We start from the raw sequence: 22,816 nt of genomic DNA, 5'->3' as shown, positions 1-22,816 counted from the left end.
CCCTCACCCGCACGACCGGCCCCCCAGGCCCCATCACCAGCACGACCGGCCCCCCAGAACCCCTCACCGGCATGACTGGCGGGACCGGCCCCCCACGCCCCCTCACTGGCTCGGCCTTTGGACGCGTGAAGTCCTCCTAAGCTAGAGGCTTGCTGACATTGGAGTGAATTAAAGTTCTTATTTCCAGGACATCATAAAAAGGAACAGATACAAAGTCATTCAGAAAATGTTCAATTAACTTGTACATTCTCCTCTGAATTCTGGTTAATCTTTTCACAAAATCCAATATTTTAAAGAGAGCTGTGGGATTTGTGTGTGTCGGTCTAGTTAATAATAACATTTACTGAATGTCTACTGTACCTGCTCCTGGGACGTCCCATCTCACGGGTGAGGACCCTGAGGCCCACGGGGTTTAACGGTGCCCCCCTCTGACTGGACTCCGCTCTTTACTGTATTTTGCACAGAGAACTTACTCATGAAAAACAGAGTGCTTAGATTACTAAACTTAAATCTATACCTGCTGCCTTCTTTTGATGACCTAAGCCTGATTTTTGACTCTGAATTTTTCTGTAACCTGCACCATAACTTGAAACACACTGAGGCACAAACGGACGAAGAACAGAACACCCAGACCATGGGTCGCACACCGCCGGGGGACCCCACGTGTGCTTCTGGAAAGCACAGATCACTTTATAAAGTGAAGTAGACGCTGAAGTTTGCTTTTGGTTTTGTTTTTGGTCGGTTTGTGTGTGGATATACTGAGGTGAAGTTGCTAAAATGTAGCCCAAATCCGAACACCTGGGATTCCCGCTTAATAATGTGGGTGTAATGCTGACCACCAGGAGGAGGGGGCTCATCGCAAGGACTGAGCTAATGCCACCACCAGCCGAGGACGTGGGTTAGTGAGGCTTACCCCACGATGCTCACTGTGGTGCCCTCAGGGCTCCAGAGACAGAGGGAAGCAAAGGCTTTTCTGGTTACCCTTCCCTGTGCGTGAGAGTCTCCGTGAGCCGGGACCCGAGTAGCACAGCTTCCTTTGCCTGCAATTCGTGTGTGTTCATCCATGTATGTTCATGCTTGTGTGTTCATCCCTGTGTATTCACCCATGTGTTCATCCATGTGTATGTTCACCCACGTGGTGCATGTTCATCAGTGTGGGTTCATTCACATATGTGTCCATCTGTGGTGTATGTTCATATGTGTTCATCCATGTGTTCACCCATGTGTGTTCATCCATATGTGTTCATCCCTGGGTTCATCCATGTGTATGTTCATCCTTGTGGTGTATGTTCATCAGTGTGGGTTCATTCACATATGTGTCCATCTGTGTGTATATGTTCATCCCTATGTGTTCATTGGTGTGTGTTCATCCATGTGTTCACCTGTGTGTAGTTCATCCACGTAGTGTATGTTCACCAGTGTGTGTTTATGCACGTGTGTTATCCATGTGTGTTCACCCATGTGTATGTTTATCTGCATGTATGTTCATCCATGTGTGTCCATGTGTTTTCATCCATGTGCATGCTCATCGGTGTGCGTGTTCATCCTTGTGTGTGTATGTTCAACTGTCTCTGTGTTCATCTGTGTGTATGTTCATCCATGTGTGTTGTGTGCTTGTATGTTGACTGGAGTCATCCTCAAACATTCTCATTTTAGAAGTTTAGCTTTACTCTGCTTACCTGTATTTCTTATATTTAACTTATTTTAAATCAGTCCTAGTTATTATGATAAAATAAAAAATCTATGTGCAACAAAATATATTTCTTAGGGTATTTCAAAAACACTCTGTGGCGCAGACCTCATAAACCTTCTATGGTTGTTGCACCCTAAGTGCTGAGGTAGGTTCTCTGGGGGGGTTGTGGGGTGTGGGCTAGCGGTCCCCGGCCGGTCGCCAGCACAGGCCCGGGTGGGCTGTGAGCAAACACTGCATCCTGGGAGAATGGCAGAGCTGCTGTGTGTCTGCCTGCCGGCAACACCGCGCCTTCCAATCTCCAGCACCAGGCTCGCCCACGGCGCTACTGATCTGTGGAGGTACCGTGGTGTGTGGAGAAGGCCCTCGGCCCCTGATGGCCTGTAGGTCTACACTGAGCCGCCCAACCACCCATCCCTCAGTGTCCACACCCGGAAAATGGGCCTAACCCTTCCCACGCTTCTCTCCGAGGAGACAGTGTGTGCGGAGGCCCCTTGTGAACTGCCTTTACCCCCCCACCCCCGAGTGACTCCCGCACCTGCTTCCCAGCCACATGTATTCCAGCTCACACACCCGAGTTCTCAGCAGCTGGGACTGCTGCAGAACAAAATGAGCTTGGGAACGGAAAAGAGGGGTCCCGGGAGCATTCTCTGAGGCGGGAGACGACCACCCTCCCGAGAAGCTGGACTCCCACGGCGGTTGCTGCTCCCCCAGATAAGCGTGCCCTCCACTAAAGGAGCCAGGCCCAAGTCGAGGGCGGCTGTCATTCAGCAAGGCCTGTGGATTTACTATTGTAAACCGAGAAGGCGAGAGATTATAGAAATGAGGATTACGGGTAAGAACTGGTGCGCGGTAGACGTGGGTGAACTTCCTGCCCGGAGAACAATAGAGGCGGCAGGGTGAGCCGGCTCCAGGAGATCCTGGTCAATAATCCTCCCGCTGCCTAGCAAACTAAGCCCTAGCCAATTCTAGAAACAAGCAGCTCTTAGAGCAAAGTAATAGCGGGGTCCAAGGTCAAAATTTTAATTCTTTGATTTAAATAAATGTAGCCAAGCTGAAAAAAAGAAGTTTTGTGGTATCTGTAGCTAACACTCCTCTAAATCTCAGGTGAAAATGCCTAGGACAGAAGCCTGGAGGCTACAGAATCCACAGGAACACTCCCTAAAGGGCAGAGAGCCAAAACGTAGGGCCCCCACCACCCCCGCGGTGATGACACCCAAGTTCAAACGTCAAGAAGTAAAGGTGGAGGAGTCCTCCACAACTCCTTCTCCACACAGAGCTCACTAGTGGCAGGAACCGCGGCTGGGTAAGATAAAGAGCCGAATAATAAAGAGGTATCTAAATTTGGCCAACCAAAGTATAAATGGAAGCCAATTTGGGGGCCCATTTTTAGAGCTAATTGCCTCTGATTGAAATCGGCTTTGATTTGGCTTAAATTGGAGCCTCAGATGGCTAAAGCACCTACATCATGCCCATGTCTACAGTGATGGCGCATCTGGAAGCAGGAGAGCTCCTGGCAGGAGGATGCAGTTTCTCAAAAAAGAGGATGACAACGATGTGAGGTGACTGGCAAGCTCCTTCTGGGTGGTCCTTTCAGGTAATCTTAGCAAACGACATTTTTAGAGAAGAAACTTCCCTTCAGAGTCAGAGCCCTTGCTAGGCAGAGTTACTACAAAATCATTTTAATTTGAACAATTCTATCCACCATCCCCTCCCCCCTCCCCCCTCCCCCTCCCGCTAGCTTTTTGGCCTGGGGTCTCAGTGAATGTCATGGCTGGGAATCCTCAGGGCAAGGGGGAGGAAGGTTCCAGGGACATGTATGTGACACAGGGCACATCAACCTGAAAGGGTCTGCACGCTGCATGGGCTTTCTTGCCCTGCGTCCCGCTTCGCGGGACGAGCCGCTGAACCGTGTTGTCTACAGCAGATGGGCCAGGGGCCAGGAAGGCAGTAGCTCCAGAGTTTGAATGGCATTCATATACACATTAAATTTTAATACATTTTCAGTTTACATATTGTACATCATTAGACATAAAATTACCCACTTCTTTTTATGAACATCCCAAATATGTTGACCTGGATAAGATCGGAGCAAAGTGTTATCTCAGGAAGTTTAAGAGGTTTGAGGATCCGAGACCAAGAGTTTATCTGGCACAACTCATCTTTCCATGATCAAGAATGTCCCGCTAATGGCCAACTATCGAAATTCAGTGTCAAATGTGACAAGAGGAATGTTTCCAGAAAATTCCATAATAGAGGATTGTTTTTGGAGGTTATTGGGCCCCCCTGTCTAGTGTGTCTTTATGAAGAAGTAGAGATTCTTCACCTACAGTGAATAGTGTGATTTCACTCTGTCTGTCTGCTGTAGCAGGGATTGACCAAATTTTGAGAACACTCTACTGAGAAGGGCACGTGTGGGATTACTCGAGAGAAAGCAGCTGTACCTCAGCTTCATGGCCTCAACCTATGCTCCTATGCAGGAAAAACCACTTACAAGGCCTCCATGACTCAGGTTAAAGGTATTGAATAGAGGGGTCTCATCAATTAAGAGGTTAAAGGAAAACAAATATTGTAATCTATGGTTTCCTCTGTTTAGAAAGACTTAGCAAGTAAAAATCAGTCATTTAAATACTAGACTTTTTATAGCAGACATTTAATTGGAACCCATAGTTTCGAAGCTTTGCCAATAACAATGGACCATTTCAGAAAATTGGTCAAGTTTAGATTTCTCAGAAAGGATCAATCAAAATGGGATTTACTTGTTTGCAAAGACAAGTTGACAAATGAGTATGGCTTTTCAATCAACCCCGATTAGGAAAAGGCCATTCCTCTCTGAAGATAAGGTCTCCCATCCAGGAAGAGGCAGGATGCAGAGAATGGACCCCTCCCCAGCACTGCCCTGGAGGATGTGAAGGCCAGCCACCTCCCTCTGAAGATGCGGATGGTGAGGACCATCGCACCATCTTCCAAGATGAAGGGAGAGAAGAAGAGAGTGCCGGAACCGGAGAAGTGGCAGCTCTGCTCGGAACTTCGGGTCAACATAACCTTCTAAGCCCAGAGTCAAGGGATGAAAACCAGCAACAACGAGACCCCTCAGAAAACTACTCTGGTCTCTGGGGGTGTTGAGACGCTAACCGGGGAGAAGCCGTCCTAGATACCAGTCATGCAAAGGCTATTTCTTGTTTACAGCTGGCCTGTTGGAACTGGATATGTGCCAAACTTTTGCAAAGTAGTCCTCATCAAGAAATTCAGAGGGAAGTTGCCACGGTCTGATGTGTTGGCCAAGTTCCAAGTGCAGTTAATCACGTTTTGATCATGAGGGAAGTATGGTTTTAAGCCATGAAAAAAGATGTCTTAACAAAGTGGGTTGAGTTGTTCTTGCTAAGTGTCCGTTTTGAGGTCCTAAACGCTATTTGTCCGTTAGGCACTGCGTGGATGACTCTATAGACTTTAAAACCGTTAAGTAAGAGGATGCCCTCCGGGTGTTTACACGCCATGAAGAAAATGCCAAGAGTCTTGTGATGCAAGGGCTAGTTCAGGAGGTCACTGAACATGAGCAGGTGATCTATGGCACTAGGGCCTTGGACAGGGATCCTGTAAAAAATGACACGATGTGAAACAGAGCCCTATACTCTGAGACAGCCCTGGTCTATTGCAGTGGGATGGGATGTAGGGTGGAATCCTTGGGAAAGGAATCAAATAGGGTCTCCAAGGAGCACTTTTTCTACATTGGAAATAAAGCAGTTTCCAAACGAAATGGAAGCCAAGCAGTTGGACGTGATGATATTTATAACATGTCGGGTAATTAAAAAATAATTATTTGGGGCTCTTGGTTCTCATTCTGTTGTGAAACTACTTTCAGGTCTCACCCTTCTTCCCTGACACACACCCTATATGTCCTCCGACTAGAGCACCGAAGGCTTTCATGCACTTTCTAGGACTTGTTCTGACTCCTTCCCAAACCCGTGTAGGAACTGGGTGTGGTTCTATATATACAAAGAAGAAAAACCTTAGTCTGGTGATATAAATGTAAGTGATCAGATTTATGCCTAAAATATAGAAAATGTTACAGGCACAGGAGAGCGGGAGAGCCAGTGGCTGGAGGGAAGAGTGTCTGAGTGCTGGTGGGTGCCTGACTGTACCCGTCAGTGAGCCAGTGAACGGGACACAGTGCTGTCCTAGAGTATTTGCAACTATGACCGCAACATGCTTAGGGAATTAGCTGTCATCGCGGTGAGCTTTTGTCATTAATGCTATTTAAATGCCCATATTTTAAATAGTCATACGAACTACTGACTTCTAAAAAAAATACATTTTTTTACTTTTTAGGCTGCAATCACTTCCTGAAAGTTTGAGTACCTCTGTCCGGCTTCCCTTCCGTGTGCATGTGTGTGAGGACAGAAACTACTGATGCTTTAGAAAATTCAGGATCGCAAGGCTATGGCATGAAAGCGCTAGAGACAAAGGAGAGGGAAGAGGCAGAGAGACTGTCCGGAAGGGTGACTGACGTCCCGAGGACCCGGGCGTGTGGGCTGCCGAGGTACTGTGTGCACAGCGGGTTTGCTTAAAGACACTTGTGTTTACACACGACACCTCCATTTTGTTACTACTAGGCGAACAGATCTTTAGAAGAACGATTGTCATGAAATCTTACTTGAGTTCTTGCGAGCTGGTGGCCAGCATGCTCCGAATGCTTCTGTCGGCGAGGGGGCAGCCCGACAGACTGTAAGACAGGCCAGAAGAGTCAGGTGAGTGCCGCCCCCACCGGCTTACGCTCCCGGACAAACACAACATACAACTGAAACTAAAAAGTTTAATGCAGAAAGTGATGGGGCAAGTGCTGTATATTGAATTTTTTTTTTGTATAATTAACTCTCTTCTTTGAAGAAGACGTGTCTGTTAATAAACAATTTTTGAAAAATAGCATAAAAATATTTGCACTCTTTGGTTTCAATGTTGGTGAGGAATTTTCCGAATCGTGGTAGTTTCCTTGCATATAAAAGACACTATACAACACGTACATCAGCATGCTTTTATAGGTCAACATAGAGCACTGAGAGGGTTGACACGTAATTCGACGTTTGTACTTTGACAGCATTGTTGAGGTAAGCTGAAAACAATAAATTGAAAAGACAGAATCCACCATGAGAAAAATGAAGTCACACCTTCTATGTGAGGCGTAATTACCAGTCACATGACCACTTCCATCACACCTTGGTGTTGGACATCTGCCACCAAACAAAAACAAAAACAGCCAAAATAGTAAGTATGTTTAAAAAAAAAAAAAAAAACTTCAAGAAAGTTTCATTGTTTCCAGTTTAGCTGCAATGTCTGCAAGGGGATTTAGGTGCCCTGAGGGGAAGCTGCAAAACGCACGACCACATACGGCAGACGCGCCTCCATCACACAGAGCGTCCTGGGAGCAAGCGAGCCACGCGGGCCCCCGCTCCACGGAACCGGCAGCTCGAGACAGTTATGTGCTGCGGACGTCGCATGCTCAAACGGCAAGGCATGTACAGATCGGTCTTTAAAAATAAGCCAAAGGAAGGGAGGTTAGGAAGGGCAGCTGTTTCACCTCGAGGTATGCTTACGTTATTAAGTCCTTCTTGCTCTCCTTGCACTGGGGGTACTTGGGCTTGGGGCTGGGGATGGTCACCTCTCCTGGGTACCTTCTCTCCTCCAGAGCCTCCTGGAATGGGTCCAAGTCTTCCGGCTGCAGGCAAAACACAGCTTCAGGGCCGCACAGGGGACAGCGCCCCACACAGACCACAGACGCGGCCCCCAGAGGGCCAGCCGCCTCTGCACTTTCCTCCTCTTCCAACACCCTGTGCCTTTAAAATCATTCCCCATCTTTGTCCTGGTGAAGCCCCTTCTGAAAGTGCAAAGCTGGACGCTGTTCAAAGAGCATCTTTTTCAGAGTGGACCTTAGTTTCTCATCAACTGTTCTAAACTTCTAAGTTCATCCCTGTCAGTGGGCAGCGCCTTAGTCAGTATTTCTGTGGGGGTACCTATAAGGGGAACAGACAACTGGTTTGGAAACCAGAGACACCGTTTCTTGGTTGGTCTTTCTGATTCAGTGTCCGGGAAGCACCTGCTGGTGTTACAATACTCTTACCCAACGCTGACCTGCAAAGCTCAACCATGAACCTTAGAGGCATTTTAGAATGAGGCTTTTACCAGCCACCGGGGAGCATTCTGCATGTGTGCCTTAGGGCCCAAGGCAAGGGAAGACCGTCTGAGCTTAATGTTGTAGCTCTCAATTATTCTTATGCAGCATTTCCTTTTTTAATAGGAAGTGTCTACTCTGGTTAAGTGGGTCCCAGTGCAGTAACTAAGGAACTCCTATAGATGGTGATACTCAGCAGATGTGTCTCCTGAAGGCAGGAGAGCATTTCTTACTTGGGGGACAGTCTGTATGATGAAAATACTTCTGTCGATTTATGAGAGCTTAATTTTAATTAAAATAAAATCAGAGACTCAACCACCATGCCTTATTTGGTAGCAATGACTTAACACTATAGGAGAGAAAAGAATACTTTGGAATTTACCTTGCCACTTAGATTCTATTCTTTTGCAATGCCTGGATACTTAAATCAATTTGAAGAATAAAGATAATAGGCTTTAACATGTAATGGCCTTATAACCAGGTGCCTTTCCTGCCAATTCCTACAAATAGCTAATGTTCCCTTTTTCTGCCCTTCCTTGTTTCTGTAAAAAGCTATTGCTTTGATGGTGGTCTCCCTATTGTATTCAAAAAGGATTTTCATTTTTCAGTGAATAAAGAAGGTGTCATAATTTTCAGAATTGAACACAGGAGAAAAAGCCAGTACAATAAAGAACAACCTTTTCTTCATTTTCTTTTCTTAGCCTAGAGGATATTTTAACTATTTTAGCAACTTGAATGTGAACGTTGTAACTACAGGTGACCCCCACTTTTCGAAAGCTCACGACACATGCCACTTCGCTCTTTTGAAAGACCTGCTTTTGCTAAGAAAGAAACCCAAAGAGGATTTTTGCTTTTACAAAAAAAAGTCAAGAAGCACAAACAGTGTTCAGTGCTGGTTTTGTGGTTTTGCGGCAAGCTGTGGAGCACGGGGGCACCCTGAGCATCCGGAGCGGCCCCGCCACGCGCCTGCCCCCGAAACCATGCTCAGCCTCTCAGCATCCAGCTCCAGAGCTCTGCGCTGTGTCTGAGAGCATCTGGGCTTGGTCTCAGGTTATCTGTGCATCCGTTAGCAAGGTGTGTCCTAAGGTTCAGAAAATCAAAACCTGAGAGGTGATTTTTGGGGTCTGGGAACACTCAAAATATTTTCTACATAAATTAATTAATCACACCATTTAGCTTAGGAGGGTTTCCACAGGAAAGCTCTATTTTCGGATCACAGGGGAGATCTTCACTTCAAAAATATGTTCTTGACATTGGTTGTTTGGTAATATTGTGCTCAACAAAGATTTAGGTGATAGTGCTAAAATGGTTTTTTTCAGGGCTGGAGTACATTCTTCTGAATATTTTGGGTTTCTCTGAGAACAGACACTATCTTTAGCTTCAAGGGGCTAGCTAATTAAAAGCTCATAGTTAACCATTTAAGTACTGAAGATGTCATAATTCCCTATCTGCAAGGAGAATCATGCCTCATATCAATATGTCACCCAGGAAAACGGACTGGCTTGCTGTCTATATATTTTCTTAGAGAAATCACTGGTAACAAAACACACTTGTTAGAAAATAAAATTCATCATTGAAAAGAGTCTGTGGTTTGTTTTACCTAATCAGCGTTAGTGACCAATCTCTCCCTGGTCAGCCCTCATCGGCTGAGGTCATACTAAGGGAGCCCACGGATGCCCGCCCCCATGCCCCGAGCCGGCAGGCAGCGAGAGGGGACGTACAGGGACCTCGGCGGTGTCACCCCCGTCGGCCCTGCGAGGCTTCATCTTGGTGTAGTCCACGGGCAGCTCCCAGCAGTCGTCCTCTCCCAGCTGGAAGCACCGGCTGCCCATGACTGCCTGCTGCTGGGGGGACATGGGCTCCAGGGGCGTCAGGACCGGGCAGCAGCTCTCCCGTGGCCGTGGCTTGTTCATGCTGAGGTCCAGAGTCCCGTTCTCGTCCACCTCCATGTCAGGGTTCTGCTGGACAGAAAGACATGGTAACGACGCAGCCCCACCCCCAGCTGCAGCCCTGCCTTCAGCCAGTGCAGAATCCAAACGCGGATTCCTCCTGCGGTCTCCCGTGCATGGGCTCCCGAGGAGAGCAGAAGCGGTCCTTTGGGACATGTCTGCTGGCCCGCGCCTGGCCGCAACACTGGATGGCAGGTGCATGTGTCTATTCACCTGCTGATGACTATAATCGGTCTATCCATCTGTCTCTTACCTATCCATCTCACATATCTACCGTGTATTTACCACCATCTTTATCTTCTTTTCTCTGAAATACATCTCCTGCTTTTAGAAATAAGCCTCACCAGAAGAAAATCAAACGAGTGCCTAATCTCAACTCTATTCCAGCTCAAATAACGTTTAAGAGATCAGAGATAGATGTGTGTTTATGCTTAACAATCGTCTTTCAGTTTCACTGAGGTGGATACTTCGAGAAGGGGAGAGGGGGGGAACAGACGAGGCAGAGGCACGGCGGGGTGAAGGAGAAGCAGCCAGAATTCACTTTGCACACGAAATCCTGTGATGAAGAGCGTTTTCTGTTTTAAGGGAGGGGGGTGTGCAATCACAGTTCAAGCAGTGAGTACGGTCTGACTACTCTGTGCTTCAGCAAACGTGCAATTCAGCCTACTGGCTTAAAACAATAAAGCGGTACTGGGTGACTTTTTTTGTTGTTGTTGTTTGTTTTTTTTTAAATGATGCTCTCAAACAGATGAAGAAGTCTTCAGAGCTTGCCTCTCAGGAGGAGGGAGGCAAGGAAGGACACATGGAGGACAGAGCAGGAAATACTGCGAACAGCCCTCCACTTCTGTTCCCGGAGAGTTACAGTTTCTCGAGCAAAAATTTGATCTCAGAGCTGGCGTGAAAGTTGCTGCCTCCCCAAATGTCTAGCAGCTCCCTCCTCTGGATGTAACAGCAGAGGGCAGCTGCTGGGGACGGAGGCCCCACGCAGGCTCTTAGCCTGAGACACGACAGAGCATTATTCTGCCTGAGCTCCTCCGGTCAGGGAGCTCGCCTGCTTTCAAGCTCTCACACTCATTTAGCCTGCGTCACGTTGGACTTAATTATCTCAGTCTTGGCTTTAATAAAGTGAAGGAAAAATGGGAAGGGGTGGCTTTCTTTTTTTCCCTTGCCACAGAAGCTCTTCCATGCTAGCCTTGGATTTTAGCGGCCCTGACCACCACGAAATTGCATGCCCCTGACATGTCTCTAAAAATCTAGGAACAAAAATATTAATAGAAAAGAAAGCAGGTGCAAAGCATAAAATGCCTGACCTTTCTCCATTCACACAAATTACAATTACTTAGAACAAGCAATGAGCTTGTTGTGAGGCTGTGAGCTCCTGGTGCCCATGGCCAGGCAGCTCTAGAAATGCAGTCCCTCTGTTTTCTGGCGAGGAGGTGAGGGACCAGGTCTGGCTGCCCACACGCCCTCTGAGCTCACAGGCCATGCGCCCCACCGGCGGCCCTGACCCCCGAGCGGCCCCAGCGGGGCAGCTCCCTCCGGCTCTGACCCGCTGTCCGGCTCCCGCGGGAGCAACGAGTCCATTCACAGAAAAGCAAGGCAGAGGCCTCCACAGACCCGGACGCCGTGTCAGCACCTCTGAGGTTTCTGGACTAACGAGAGCTGGCCAGAATGGCGTGACAGTCGGGCGGAAATCGGATTTCTACTTTTTGTTCCCCGACACTGAGCGACCAGCTGGGAGCTGGGGGCCGCCCTGCGCTTTGCTTGACGGCGGGGCCACGCGCCCCCCTCGTGCTTGGGGTTCCAGGCGCCCGCTGCCGTCCGTGCTGCCGTCCGAGGCTCCCTGAGGGCACCGGCTGTGCTCTGTTTACAGAAGCGACCCTGGATCCTAAGGAGCAGGGTCCCCCCCACGTCTTCTCCCACAGGCCTGACAGCAGCCCTGGCTACAAGCCCGTCGTCCGGGCGGGACGCTCCCCGCACAGCCGTGCCCGCGGCCCCAGCGGCAGGTGCGCCCCGGGGGGCGTCCGCTGAATGCCCGCGCGGGGGCTCGGGACCACCCCCCCGGCCCCGGGCGTACCCGCGCGGCGCACAGGTCCTGCGGCTTGGTGGACAGGTTCTGCGGCATCTCGCGGCAGCGCGTGGACAGGTTGAGGATGGCCGTGGCGGCCATGTGCGCCGCCTCCACGTCGTGCGCGTAGTCGAAGCTGCTCTTGCTGCACGTGCTGCTCGCGCTGCTGCCGCCCCCGCAGCTCATGTTGCTGCTGCTGGGCGCGTAGCTGCTGGTGCTGCTGCTGCTGGGGCTGGCGTTCTTGCAGTACCGCTTTGCTGGGGAGACATGGGCACGGCGATGACCTGGGCCCCCGCGCCGCCGCCGCCGCCCCGCGGCCCGCGCCCCGCCCCCACGCCGCGCCCCGCCCACCAGCCCCAGGCCACGCGCGTCCTGGCGGGGAGCGGGGCGCGCGGCTGGCCGCCCGGGCCGAGCGGGGTGTTGGAGGGGCCGCCCGCGGCTGCGGGCCCACCCCCCAATCTGTTTGAGGGCCACGCCTGAAGAGGACTCGGCCGCCTGACTTGGGAACGGACTGGACCGCCAGCCTGCTCGGGGCCCCAGGACGGCTCTCCCCATCGTGACTGCGCATCCGCTCAGTGGGCGGCGGGGACCCCACAGACCTCGTCCCTCCAGAGCCTGGCGGCTCCTTCCAGCCAGGAGGGGCCTCAGAGGCCAGCTGGGGGTCACTGCGTGCCAGTCGCGCAGCCTCACAGGCCCCTGTGCTTTTGGGAGGCGTCCCTCCAGCTGGGCATGCACGAGGGAACACCCCCTTCCCCAAGAAGAGCCCTACCCGGTGATTCTACTAAAGAGCCCCGTGGAGGAAGTGGCGTGGTCAGGGACAAGGACTGGCGCACACCCGTGGGCGTGGCTGAGCCCGGGTAAGCGGGGCACCATGGCCACGTGCTCGTCACACATCATCCCGCAAGCCAACACTTGCAGGGAGCCGGGCTCACGGATGTACGAGTGACCACCTCCATCACCCAGAGCACACAGGTGTTTGGGAGCTAACATTGCTTTCATGGCTGTTGGGAAGCCTCCTCTGGCCCACGGGTGGGAAACACTTGGATGATTTTTAAGGGCCTGTGTAATTGCCAAGGGCAGCAAAGTCGTAGGGTGTCCACCTGCGGGCAGACAGGTCTCCCCTGGAGTCCTGCCTAGGAAGGGAGTAGGCAGGGTGAACCCAGGGGTGAAGGACCCCCCCACACACATCTCCCTCACAGTGTCCTAGACTCCACCAGCGAGTCCCACTTGCACGACCCCTATGCATCTTTGAACATCTTTTCCAAAGCAAGCTTAGCCACCTCTCCCTGTGTGTCCAACACTGTTGCTAGGGGTCTGTAACCCAAGTACCCCCTTAGGAGGACATGCACAATGCTTTCCTCCCATAGGGAAGGGGCCAGCAAAGCAGAACTGAGCAACTGACCTCACATGGCCACCACGGTCAGTCATCGTGAGCCATGCCAAGAAACTGCCCAAAGCACCGTATTCACATACAAGTGAATAACCAAGCTTTCATCACTGATAACTTTCAACTTTGGACCCAAGACTTGCATTTTGCCACCCAGCTGCACAGTGATGCTGGTACCAGGCCTCATTGCAGCCCCCACCAAAAGTCACCGAGCCGCTGCACAAGCAGATGACCATTGGAAGCAGGTCCCCTTGCGTGGACCAGAGGGCTAACCGCACACAGACCCCCCGGAATGAGGAGTCTGTGTGGGCCGGGTCCCTCTCCGCGAGGACGAATCAGCACACCTATTGGTCTGTCTGGGACGTGACCTTTCCTCCTTCCTTGTTCTTCTGTGAGTGCTCCTATCTGAGCAGCAGAGGGCCCAGCGTGGATGGCAGCAGTCTGGGGTCTGAGCACAGAGACGTCCCGTGGGGCCGAGGCAGCGATGCAGGGGGACCAGACCTGGGGAGGCGACCCCTCGGGACCTGCGCCGCGGGCTCAGGGAGCCACACTGAGCACCTTGTGGCACTCTCCACATGGACAGAAGTCTGTGGGTTCACACCATTTACAATTTTGATACAAAAATAGGAATATAGAAATTGTGAGAGAAATGCAATAGTACTTATGTGAGGATTCTTTTCCCTAGTGAGGGCTAGCCGCTGGCTCAAGAAAGAAATGGAATGCACATAAATAACAAAAATGGCCATTTCGTTTTGGAATAAGCAAATTTCAATTTCTAAAAGAGAGTCAGCAGGACATGGCAGCAAACGTTTGGTAAAGTGCATCTACTTCCCCAGACGTTTGAGTCCTGAATGGCACCAAGTTGGTAGGACTGGGCAGAATGCTAGCAGGCGAGCGACCTGGGGGTGACTGGTTGACGAGCCTGATTCAGGGGCAGCACGTGGGACACGCATCCACATCCCCTGTGCCTTTTCACGGAATGCAAGCACTCCTTTGTTTTGTCCAAAATGCAAGTAAGAGTGTAGGTCCTCATAATTATTGCCAGTTTGTAAAACGTTCACAGAGCCAGCATCAGTGGCCAGTGACCACGACAAAACGCACTTCCCCTTCCGATCGGGCGGCAGACAGAATTGGACACTGTCCTTCTGGGTGCCGGCCTGTCCCTGGCCGAGACGGAGGTCACGCCTCTCTGAGAGAGTACCACCACCCCGTGTGGCTACAGTGGTGGCCCTCATACCACATGGTGAACCCCTCTTCAAAGATTTTATCCCTCTTTTGCAGGACAGAGAAAGACTCCATGGGATTTCTACTGGCTAAATATGACAAATTAAAAAAATGAAAACAACCACGTTCCAACCAGAGCCTTCGCACGCTGCCCTACTTGTGAGAGTCTCCCGAAATGTGTGTGTCTCCTTCTAGGAATGTCTGCCTTCTTATGTATTAACATAAGGGAATAAATCAACATGTCCTTACAGCCCAGACTTCCGTGAAAACCAGACAGACAGAGCACAGTGCAGAGGTACGCATCCTGAGGGCTCACCCCGCGGGGGACCTGGGTGGGTTTGGACGGCCTCACACCCTCACTCACCGACCCTCATGGTGCCCACACAGGTCTGTGCTGTGGTGCGTGCTACCTGGGAAAAGGAGCTTTCTCGTGAGAATGCAGCTAGGTGGGGTCTGCACACCGTCTGCTCACGTGACCTAAAGCATCAAATCCCCGTCTGGACTCTTCACTTCCCACTCGCTCATTCAGACAGATAGTGTTTGCACGGCCAGAGTCAGCACTGCAGTTTGAATCTGAGGACGGGAGCTTACGGTCCAGTGGGAAGACAAGCTGTTTACCCGTGAGACTGCCCAGGGTGAGACCCAGAGCTGCATGTGGGCCGAGAACAGGTGTCTGGTTCTGCACGAGCACCATCGTGAAGGAAGTTAGGAGGAAGCCTGCTGAGTGCAGGCCAGGCTAGGTGAGACAGGACCCAGTGCTGAGAGGCTCTGGGATCAGCTGGATGGCGGGGCAGCCACCGGCAGGTGTGGGCAGGAGGGTGGGCATTCCAGGGAGAGCCGGCTAGGGGCGGGGATGAGGAGGCCAGAGGCGCGGCTCCAGAGGATGCACCCCGGACGGCCACTGAGCAGTTCTGGGAGCCGTTGCTGGCAGGAGGCCTGGACAGGGGCCGGGGCAGAAGATGGGAGGTTGAGCACATTGGGGTGGTACTGAGTTTGAGGAGCAAAGAGGACGTTCAAAGCCGATTACAAAGTGTTTAGCTTGGAGAATTTGGAAGTTGGGAATGACAGAGGGCGGCTCACGAGGGGAGCCCATGGGAGCTCTGGGAATGTACGGGTTTACACAAAGCTTGGGGTGGTGATAAATTGCCCAGAGACGCAAGTGGAGATGTCTTAGCCTGGGTTTGGCAGCTGTTTCTGCAAAGGACTGGACAATAGTCTAGGTTTTTATGGCACAACCGCTGGGCTTTGCCGTTGTGCGAAACAAGTCACCGACCAAATGGATGAGGGCGGCGGGGCCCCATACGCCTTTACCTATGAACCCTGAAATTTGACTTCACATAATTTTTACATGTCACAAACTCTTCAATTTAAGCATATCAGAGCCATTCTTAGCTCACTGTAACAAACAGGCTGGGGAGATGCCAACCTGGTGCTCATGGGAGAAGGCAGGGCCAACATACACGTTTGGGAACCCCTGTCCTTTCCCACCTTCCCTCCTTCACTACTCCCACATGTGGACTTCCATGCCCTGTGGGAGAGTGCCCCAAGCTCCTCAGCATGGTGGGTGATGCAAAGCCATCTCCTCACCTGCCCCACAGGGCCTGTCCCTGCTCTCAGGCACCTTGTCCGGCCATGGGTCTTTCATCTTTGCATAATTTCTACTCAAGCTCATGATCAAGTGCAAGATTTGCCATTTTGCTAAAGTTCCTGCTAATTCCTCCAGAATGGACTCCTTGCTTCACTTTCTGCATGAGTGTGTATTTCACTGTCTTCCATTTGTTCCCTAGCTCTTCCTTAAAACTTGTCATCCAGAAGGAAAGAAGAGGTAGATAGATGATACATGATAGAGTGGATGGACAGGAGGATGGATGGATGGATGGATGAACAGATAGATGGGTCAGTGGATGAATGGATGGATGGATAGAGGGATGGATGGGTGGATGGGTGGATGGATGGATAGATGAATGGATGGATGGATAGATGGATAGATGGATGGGTGGATGGGTAGATGGATGGATTGATGGGTGGATGGGTGGATGGATGGATAGATGAATGGGTGGACAGATGGATGGATGGATGGATAGATGGATGGGTTGGATGGGTTGATGGATGGATTGATGGGTGGATGGGTGGATGGATGGATAGATGGATGGATGGGTAGATGGGTAGGCTGGTGAGTGGAAGGATGGATAGATGAATGGATGGATGGGTAGATGGACAGATGGATGGGTGGACAGGTGGATGGATGGATGGATGGATGGATGGATGGATGGATGGATAGATGAATGGGTGGATGGGTGGATGGATAGATGAATGAGTGGATGGATGGATAGATAGATGGATGGGTGGATGGGTGGACTGGTGAGTGGATGGGTAGATGGATGGATGGAAGGACGGCTGGATGGGTAGACAGGTGGATAGATGGATGGATGGATGGATGGATGGATGGATAGATAAACAGACAGACAGAAAGACAGCAACTAGCCAGTGTCTGGAAGAATGAAGGCACTTAAATCAATGTGTGTTGAGTGTTTTTGAAAACAGGTGGTAGGATCTAAGGTGTGATATCCAAAGACTGGGGTGAAAGGTCCTACTTTTATATCCTGTTGGACATTTCCATGGCCCTGCCCCTTGCTCCCAAGCATTATGCTTCCCCCCCACACCCCCACAATAGGCTCATTTCACAGTTATTCTTTAGGAGCAATGGCTCAATTCTCTGTACCTGCAGCAAGCCTTGGGGAGGACATTCTTGTAGGGTAACCACAGACCACAATTGCTCTGTGGTGTCTACTGCCTGGTGCCTGGGATCAGGGACAGCTCTCAGCTTACATCCTATCAAGAAAACTGACCTGGCCACTCTCATCCTTAATGGGCATTTTCTTTGATGTTTTAAAAGTCTGTTAGATGAATCTAGTGTGAGAGAAATGGAGTCACTGAGGTTCTTCTCAGTAAATTATGGTAAAAGTTTGCCTTTCCTTCTGTTTTTTTATTTGTTTGTTTTGTTTCTTAAAGACCTAATATTGAAGTTTCTGTTCTGTATTCTTGTTTCCTTGTGAGCCAGCTGAAGAGCTTGGCTCAGCCGAGGTTTCTGACAACAGGTATGTTCAGGGTGGGTGGGAATGAATGCCAGTAATTACAAGTTTGTCCGGCTCTTTAGAGCTGTCAGCTGATCCTCACAACAGCTTTGTGAGGTCCAAAGGATGGGCACTATTACCACCTCTCTGTTCTGGGGGCAAGTAACACCCAGAAAGATTAATCTCCCAAATATCACACAGCTCCTAAATGGAAGAGCTGAGAATAGACCCAAGTCGGTTTGACTTCGAATCCACTAATAGGTGTTGCAAGCATGAAAATGTGCTCTACTGGTCATGACCTCACCCAAAGTCCAACTATAATGACGAGGTCAAGGAAATCAGGCCACACAGACCAACAGGAGCAAAGAGGTGCAGGAGACAAGCAGCTAGAGGAACTCCTCCCTAGATCACTGCGAGATATTGCTAAGTTGGAAATTGTATAAACGGAATTCTTAATTATGTGAATTCAATTTTTTTGATCCTTCATTTGCAATCAAATGGATCAAAAGGATAAAATTATAACAAAACGGAAATTGGTGAATTATGATTAAATAAAACAAAAATAATTATTTTCTGTTATACCCTAAGCCACTCTCTTTTCCACTTACATTTTTGTTTCTCTATGTTATGAATTGATACACGCAAGGATAATCAATATGTGATACATCAAAGAAATACTAAATTTCACTCACTATACATATTAATTGTTATTAAGGCAAAGAATGACTAACATAGCTTAGAAACATGTGCAGCAACTCACATTGAATTGTAAAGAGGTTTTGGAACTCCCCAAACCTTCAGTTTAAATGAATATTTTTGTGTGCTATGATTTTAATTAAATATGTTTTTCAGAGAGGAGCTAAAAGAACTTTAAAAGCCCATCTCCTCTCCTCTGCTACAGAACAACAAGATAAGACTTATAAATCATCAGAACTTCTACAACCCACATCCCAGTCGGGAAAATTTGCCAACTCAGTCCACATATCCTAGAATTTGAAGCAGAAATGCAGTTAGATAAATACGTGACATCAGAGAAATGCAGTCACCCCGCTCTCGTTCAATGACTTACCATGTTAATGCAGGGAAGCAATGGGAGCTACCTCGAATTGCTGGCAGAGGGCTCAGAACCCACGAGGGCAAGTAAGCTACCCCCTTCCTGAGAGGCAGGTGGTGTTTTATTTGTTCTACCTGCTCTTTGTTTTTACTGGATGCATGGTAGCTAGGTCACCACGGGAGGCCCTGCCTGGCCCCACTCCGCATGGGGAAACAGGCCAGGGCCGGCACCTGCTGGAAGGAGGCCCGGTGACACCAGCAGAAGCTGTCTGCTCTTGGGTGCACCTTGGAGTCACTGGTAAATGAGATAATGTCACCGTACAGGCAGCATCTCTGGGGAGGCCAATTTAGTTGGTCCAGGGTGCAGCCTGGGCATTGGAATGCTTAACATCTCCCCAGAGGACTCTGATGTGCACCCAAGGTTGAGAGCTCTGAGGGAACACAGAGTTTCTCCAACGGCCAAGAACTCTGGGAGCTACCTCTGGCACCCCCAGGTTGCCCTGTGTTGGAACCATCCACGAAAGGAAGTTTATGAAGATAAGGACCTGCCTCAGCCACAGCAGGAAGCCCGTGAGCCAACGGCTCTCTGTGTCCACATTCTGAAAGTGGCCAGAATGTGCTGCTTTGGAAGCATCGAGGGAAGGGCATCTTTCTCCGTCCTGCAAGCTTCCGCTCACCCACACCTGGGAGCACACAGGGGAGCCCAGCCTGTGGGTGTGCTTTCTCTGGTACCCATCAAGGGACCCCATGCTCGACCAGTTTGTCGGAAACGGATATACACAACAACAACATTATCAACGGCAAGCGTGACGCTCACTTAAAGAGTGTGCACCTCCTACCATCATATCCTTTGGGGGATATATCCCTGGTTTGCACCTTGGGAGCTATGGCCCGCTTGCCATAAGTATGGCTGTCGTAAGTGTTGTACTCAAACGAGGTCTTGGAATATTTCTCCAGCTCTTTGGCCAGGTTGGAGCGAGGCGTGGTCGTGGGGACGTTGTTTCTGTAGCCGTAGTGAGGGATCTCGAGCTGCTTTACAAAGCACATTGGCCTGTAAGCAAACAAGAAATAATCGACAGCTTGCTTTCCCGCGGCTGCAGGTAAGACATGGTTCATGTCAGCATTAGGGCACGTCGCTCAAATCCACCTTCCTGAGCAAAGACTGTGTGTGCTGGGATTGCATAGCCCCACATAAGCCGCCTGCCTCACTGCCAGCATGCGCAAGAAGCACACAAATAAGACATTTAACTTTCCCCCGTATTTCCTGTTCTGTTTGGGGCCCTGGCTGGCTGGACTCGGGAGGTGCGAGGACAGGAAGGACCCCGCATCCTGGCATTCCTTTCTCAGGGGCTTCAGAGAGGAAGAGTTAACAACAAAGGAGGTGAGCTAGTAAGACGTTTTCCTTAAAAAAAATGAGAAGAAATAAAGAAAAACTCTTAGGGACATGGGTTGACCCAAAACGAGATAAAAATGTACATGGCTGGACATGAAAATGGAAAACAGATAGCGGCCGGTCCGTCCAGTATTCTTATGGGTGGTCATCCAGCAGTCTGGACTCCGGAGGAAAGTATTTAAATGGAGGAACACTCAGTTATTACACACTCATCAATATTCTACCTGGTTTTGTGTGTGTATGTGTGTGTCCACCTATTTCCGTATCTCATGGGTGGGATTTTTAAACTGTTTGGGGAAATGGCTTTAGACTTACAGACAAGTGGTGTGGAGGGGTTCCCTTTGCTCTACATTCAGCTTCCCTCAGGCTAATAGCTTTATCAAATCACCAACACATTTATTTTGATTTCATTTATTCAGCCTATTCTTGTCAAATTAACGAAATACTGTGGTGATTCGTTGAATGCCTGTCATGTGAGGCATTTTACCAGGTAATCTGTGGCGGTACGTACAGGAATAGACCCTCGCCTTGCCTTCAAAGAGCACGCAGAATGTGACATTATTTTAAGAGTCCAGCTGCGAAGTAAGCTGTACAGATGGGTAAACGGTCCAGGCGAAGATCCAGGGAAGAAACTACAGACGTCAAAGGTGAGAAGCAGGAGCGCTAACGGTATCTCTGGGGACTCGTGGGAGGCTGGTGACCTGCGGCCAGATGGGGGACCTGCTCCGCCCAGTGGGCAAGGCCCAAGGCTTTGGGCCGGGGAAGGCGCGATCCCCAAGCCTTCAGAAGATTAGGACCAGCTCAGAAGGAGCGGGGCTTGGAGCAGAGGTGTCAGTGACCAGGTGGCCCTTGGTGAGGGACAGACGCTGTGCTGGAGGCCCACCACCCGCGGCCAGGACTGGAAAATTGGAACAGGGTTGGAAACCCTTACATCTTCCTGTTGCACAATCTGCTTGAAGACTTTTCAACTCTTAGTTAAATGAGCGTGGATTTATTTATTTATTTCTAAAGATTTAAAAAAAAATTTTATTTATTTGAGAGAGAGGGAGAGAGAGAGAGAGCGAGCAAGCACAAGCAGGAGGATCAGTAGGCAGAAGGAGAGGGAGAAGCAGGCTTCCCGCTGAGCTGGGAGCCAGACCCGGGGCTCCATCTCAGGACCCTGGGATCACCAACTGAGCCCCCCAGATGCCCCATGAGTGTGGATTTCAATTATCTTCTCTTTGCTCCCTTCCTGTCTGCTTCCTTCTCCACCGGGCGAGTGTGCCCCACGTGGAGACACCATGGGGAATGCCCACAGGGAGACCGGGTCCTCCAGGCCTTGCCCACACTTGGGATGCTGGGGCCTGAGGTGCGCCCCGGGAGCTGGGGAGCACGGGAGCACCCCAGAAACGAGGCTGTGGTTGGTGTGGGTGCTTCCCTTCGGGCCCTGTCCCACCCACCTCGCCATGCCCAGCCAGAGGCACATAAAGAATATTGTTTATAGATGCATATCAGCCCACACTCGTGTGTTCCATTGTCATTTGCTGTGGTTTTCCATGGCTTTGGCCTGTGGTTTTGGCCACAAAACCACAGAAACAAGGTCAAAGGCTGTTGCTTCAGGCTCCACATCGGCGTGGAGGCTCGTGTCTGAACAGGGTGGTGTTTGCAGTCTGCAGCCCCCAGGGAAGCATCTCCCGAGTGATGCCTACTCAGCCCGACGGGAGGGTCCCCAGGAGGGGGGCTCAGGGCTCTTTCTAGCTCTGGGGTCTGGCTAGAGGTGACAAACGTGGACAGAAGCCCTAAGTCTCGGTTGCTCTCTACCTGTTCTCAGTTCTCTTGGCTGACAGCCATTCCTTCTCAGACGGACGGAGCCCCGGGGGAGGGCTCCCACCTGCCACTAACTAACGTTATCTTCTGGGAGGTGGGGGCCGCAGGCTCACGGGGGCATGTTAGACTGCTAGCACCCCCACACAGAAAAATCTACGAGAACGTACACCAACATTTATTGAGGGTTTATCTCTAAATAGTAGGGTTATAAGTGGTTTTTATTTTCCTGGTTTTGCCTCATTTTCCATAAAGATTTTAACTTTTTGGGGCACCTGGGTGGCTCAGTTGGTTAAGCATCTGCCTTCGGCTCAGGTCATGATCCCGGGGTCCTCGGATCGAGCTCCCTGCTCAGCGGGGAGTCTGCTTCCCCTTCTCCCACTCCCCCTGCTTGAGCTCTCTCTCTCTGTCAAATAAATAAATGAAGTCTTTAAAAAAAAAGATTTTAAGTTTTCCATTGAGGGACAAAAGCGTGCATAGCGACTATGGTAAAATCCCTTCAGAAAACTAAACTAATGCACAACAAAACCAAGCAGGTGTTCATGCCACTTAAATGGTGCTTTTTCCCAAGTGATTTATCCTAAAGAAATAATGTAATGGAAGCAAAGTTGTGTGCACGTGTGTGTGTGTGTGTACTCGCTGCTCCCTCCGTAACCGTGGAATGTGGACTCCACCTCCGAGCGACGACCTGCTTCCTGCATCGGGGCGCCCCTCCCCCCCAGAAGGTGGGCAGCCGTGCGACCTGCAGGACAACCCTGTGAAGACCCGGGAGTGTGTCTGCCATCGTCTCCTCCAGCGATGGTTTGAAGGGGGCAACGGGAAGTGAGAATTGATAGACGGGATCTGGGACAGGGGGTTTCTCCCTCCACCCCTCCCAGAATCCTCCCTGTCTAAACTGAAACCTGGGCTGGACCAGGTGATCTCTGAGGTCTTTCCGTGACAGTGACCGAGTGGGTTCAAGTACGGCACTCAGCCGCCCTGCACCCAGCTCCTCCGTGCCCCCTCGGGG

General features: G+C 50.4%; 1 protein-coding gene across 1 annotated transcript in view; it reads right to left on the bottom strand.

The window, feature by feature from the left end:
* MYT1L (myelin transcription factor 1 like) overlaps positions 1 to 22,816 on the bottom strand; it is a 78,446-nt gene that overhangs the window by 28,172 nt on the left and 27,458 nt on the right. The window contains exons 6-11 of the mRNA XM_081797315.1: positions 19,451 to 19,662; positions 11,883 to 12,130; positions 9,578 to 9,814; positions 7,282 to 7,403; positions 6,856 to 6,918; positions 6,345 to 6,413 (exon numbers count right to left, since the gene is read on the bottom strand). Of these exons, the coding sequence (XP_081653441.1) occupies positions 6,345 to 6,413; positions 6,856 to 6,918; positions 7,282 to 7,403; positions 9,578 to 9,814; positions 11,883 to 12,130; positions 19,451 to 19,662 (951 nt within the window). The remainder of the gene's footprint in view (positions 1 to 6,344; positions 6,414 to 6,855; positions 6,919 to 7,281; positions 7,404 to 9,577; positions 9,815 to 11,882; positions 12,131 to 19,450; positions 19,663 to 22,816) is intronic.

This window comes from Leptonychotes weddellii, chromosome 10 (genome assembly GCF_054177405.1).
Source record: "Leptonychotes weddellii isolate Sample4059 chromosome 10, ASM5417740v2, whole genome shotgun sequence".
Classification (NCBI taxonomy): Eukaryota; Metazoa; Chordata; class Mammalia; order Carnivora; family Phocidae; genus Leptonychotes; species Leptonychotes weddellii.
This window is presented reverse-complemented; position numbering and strand designations above follow the sequence as displayed.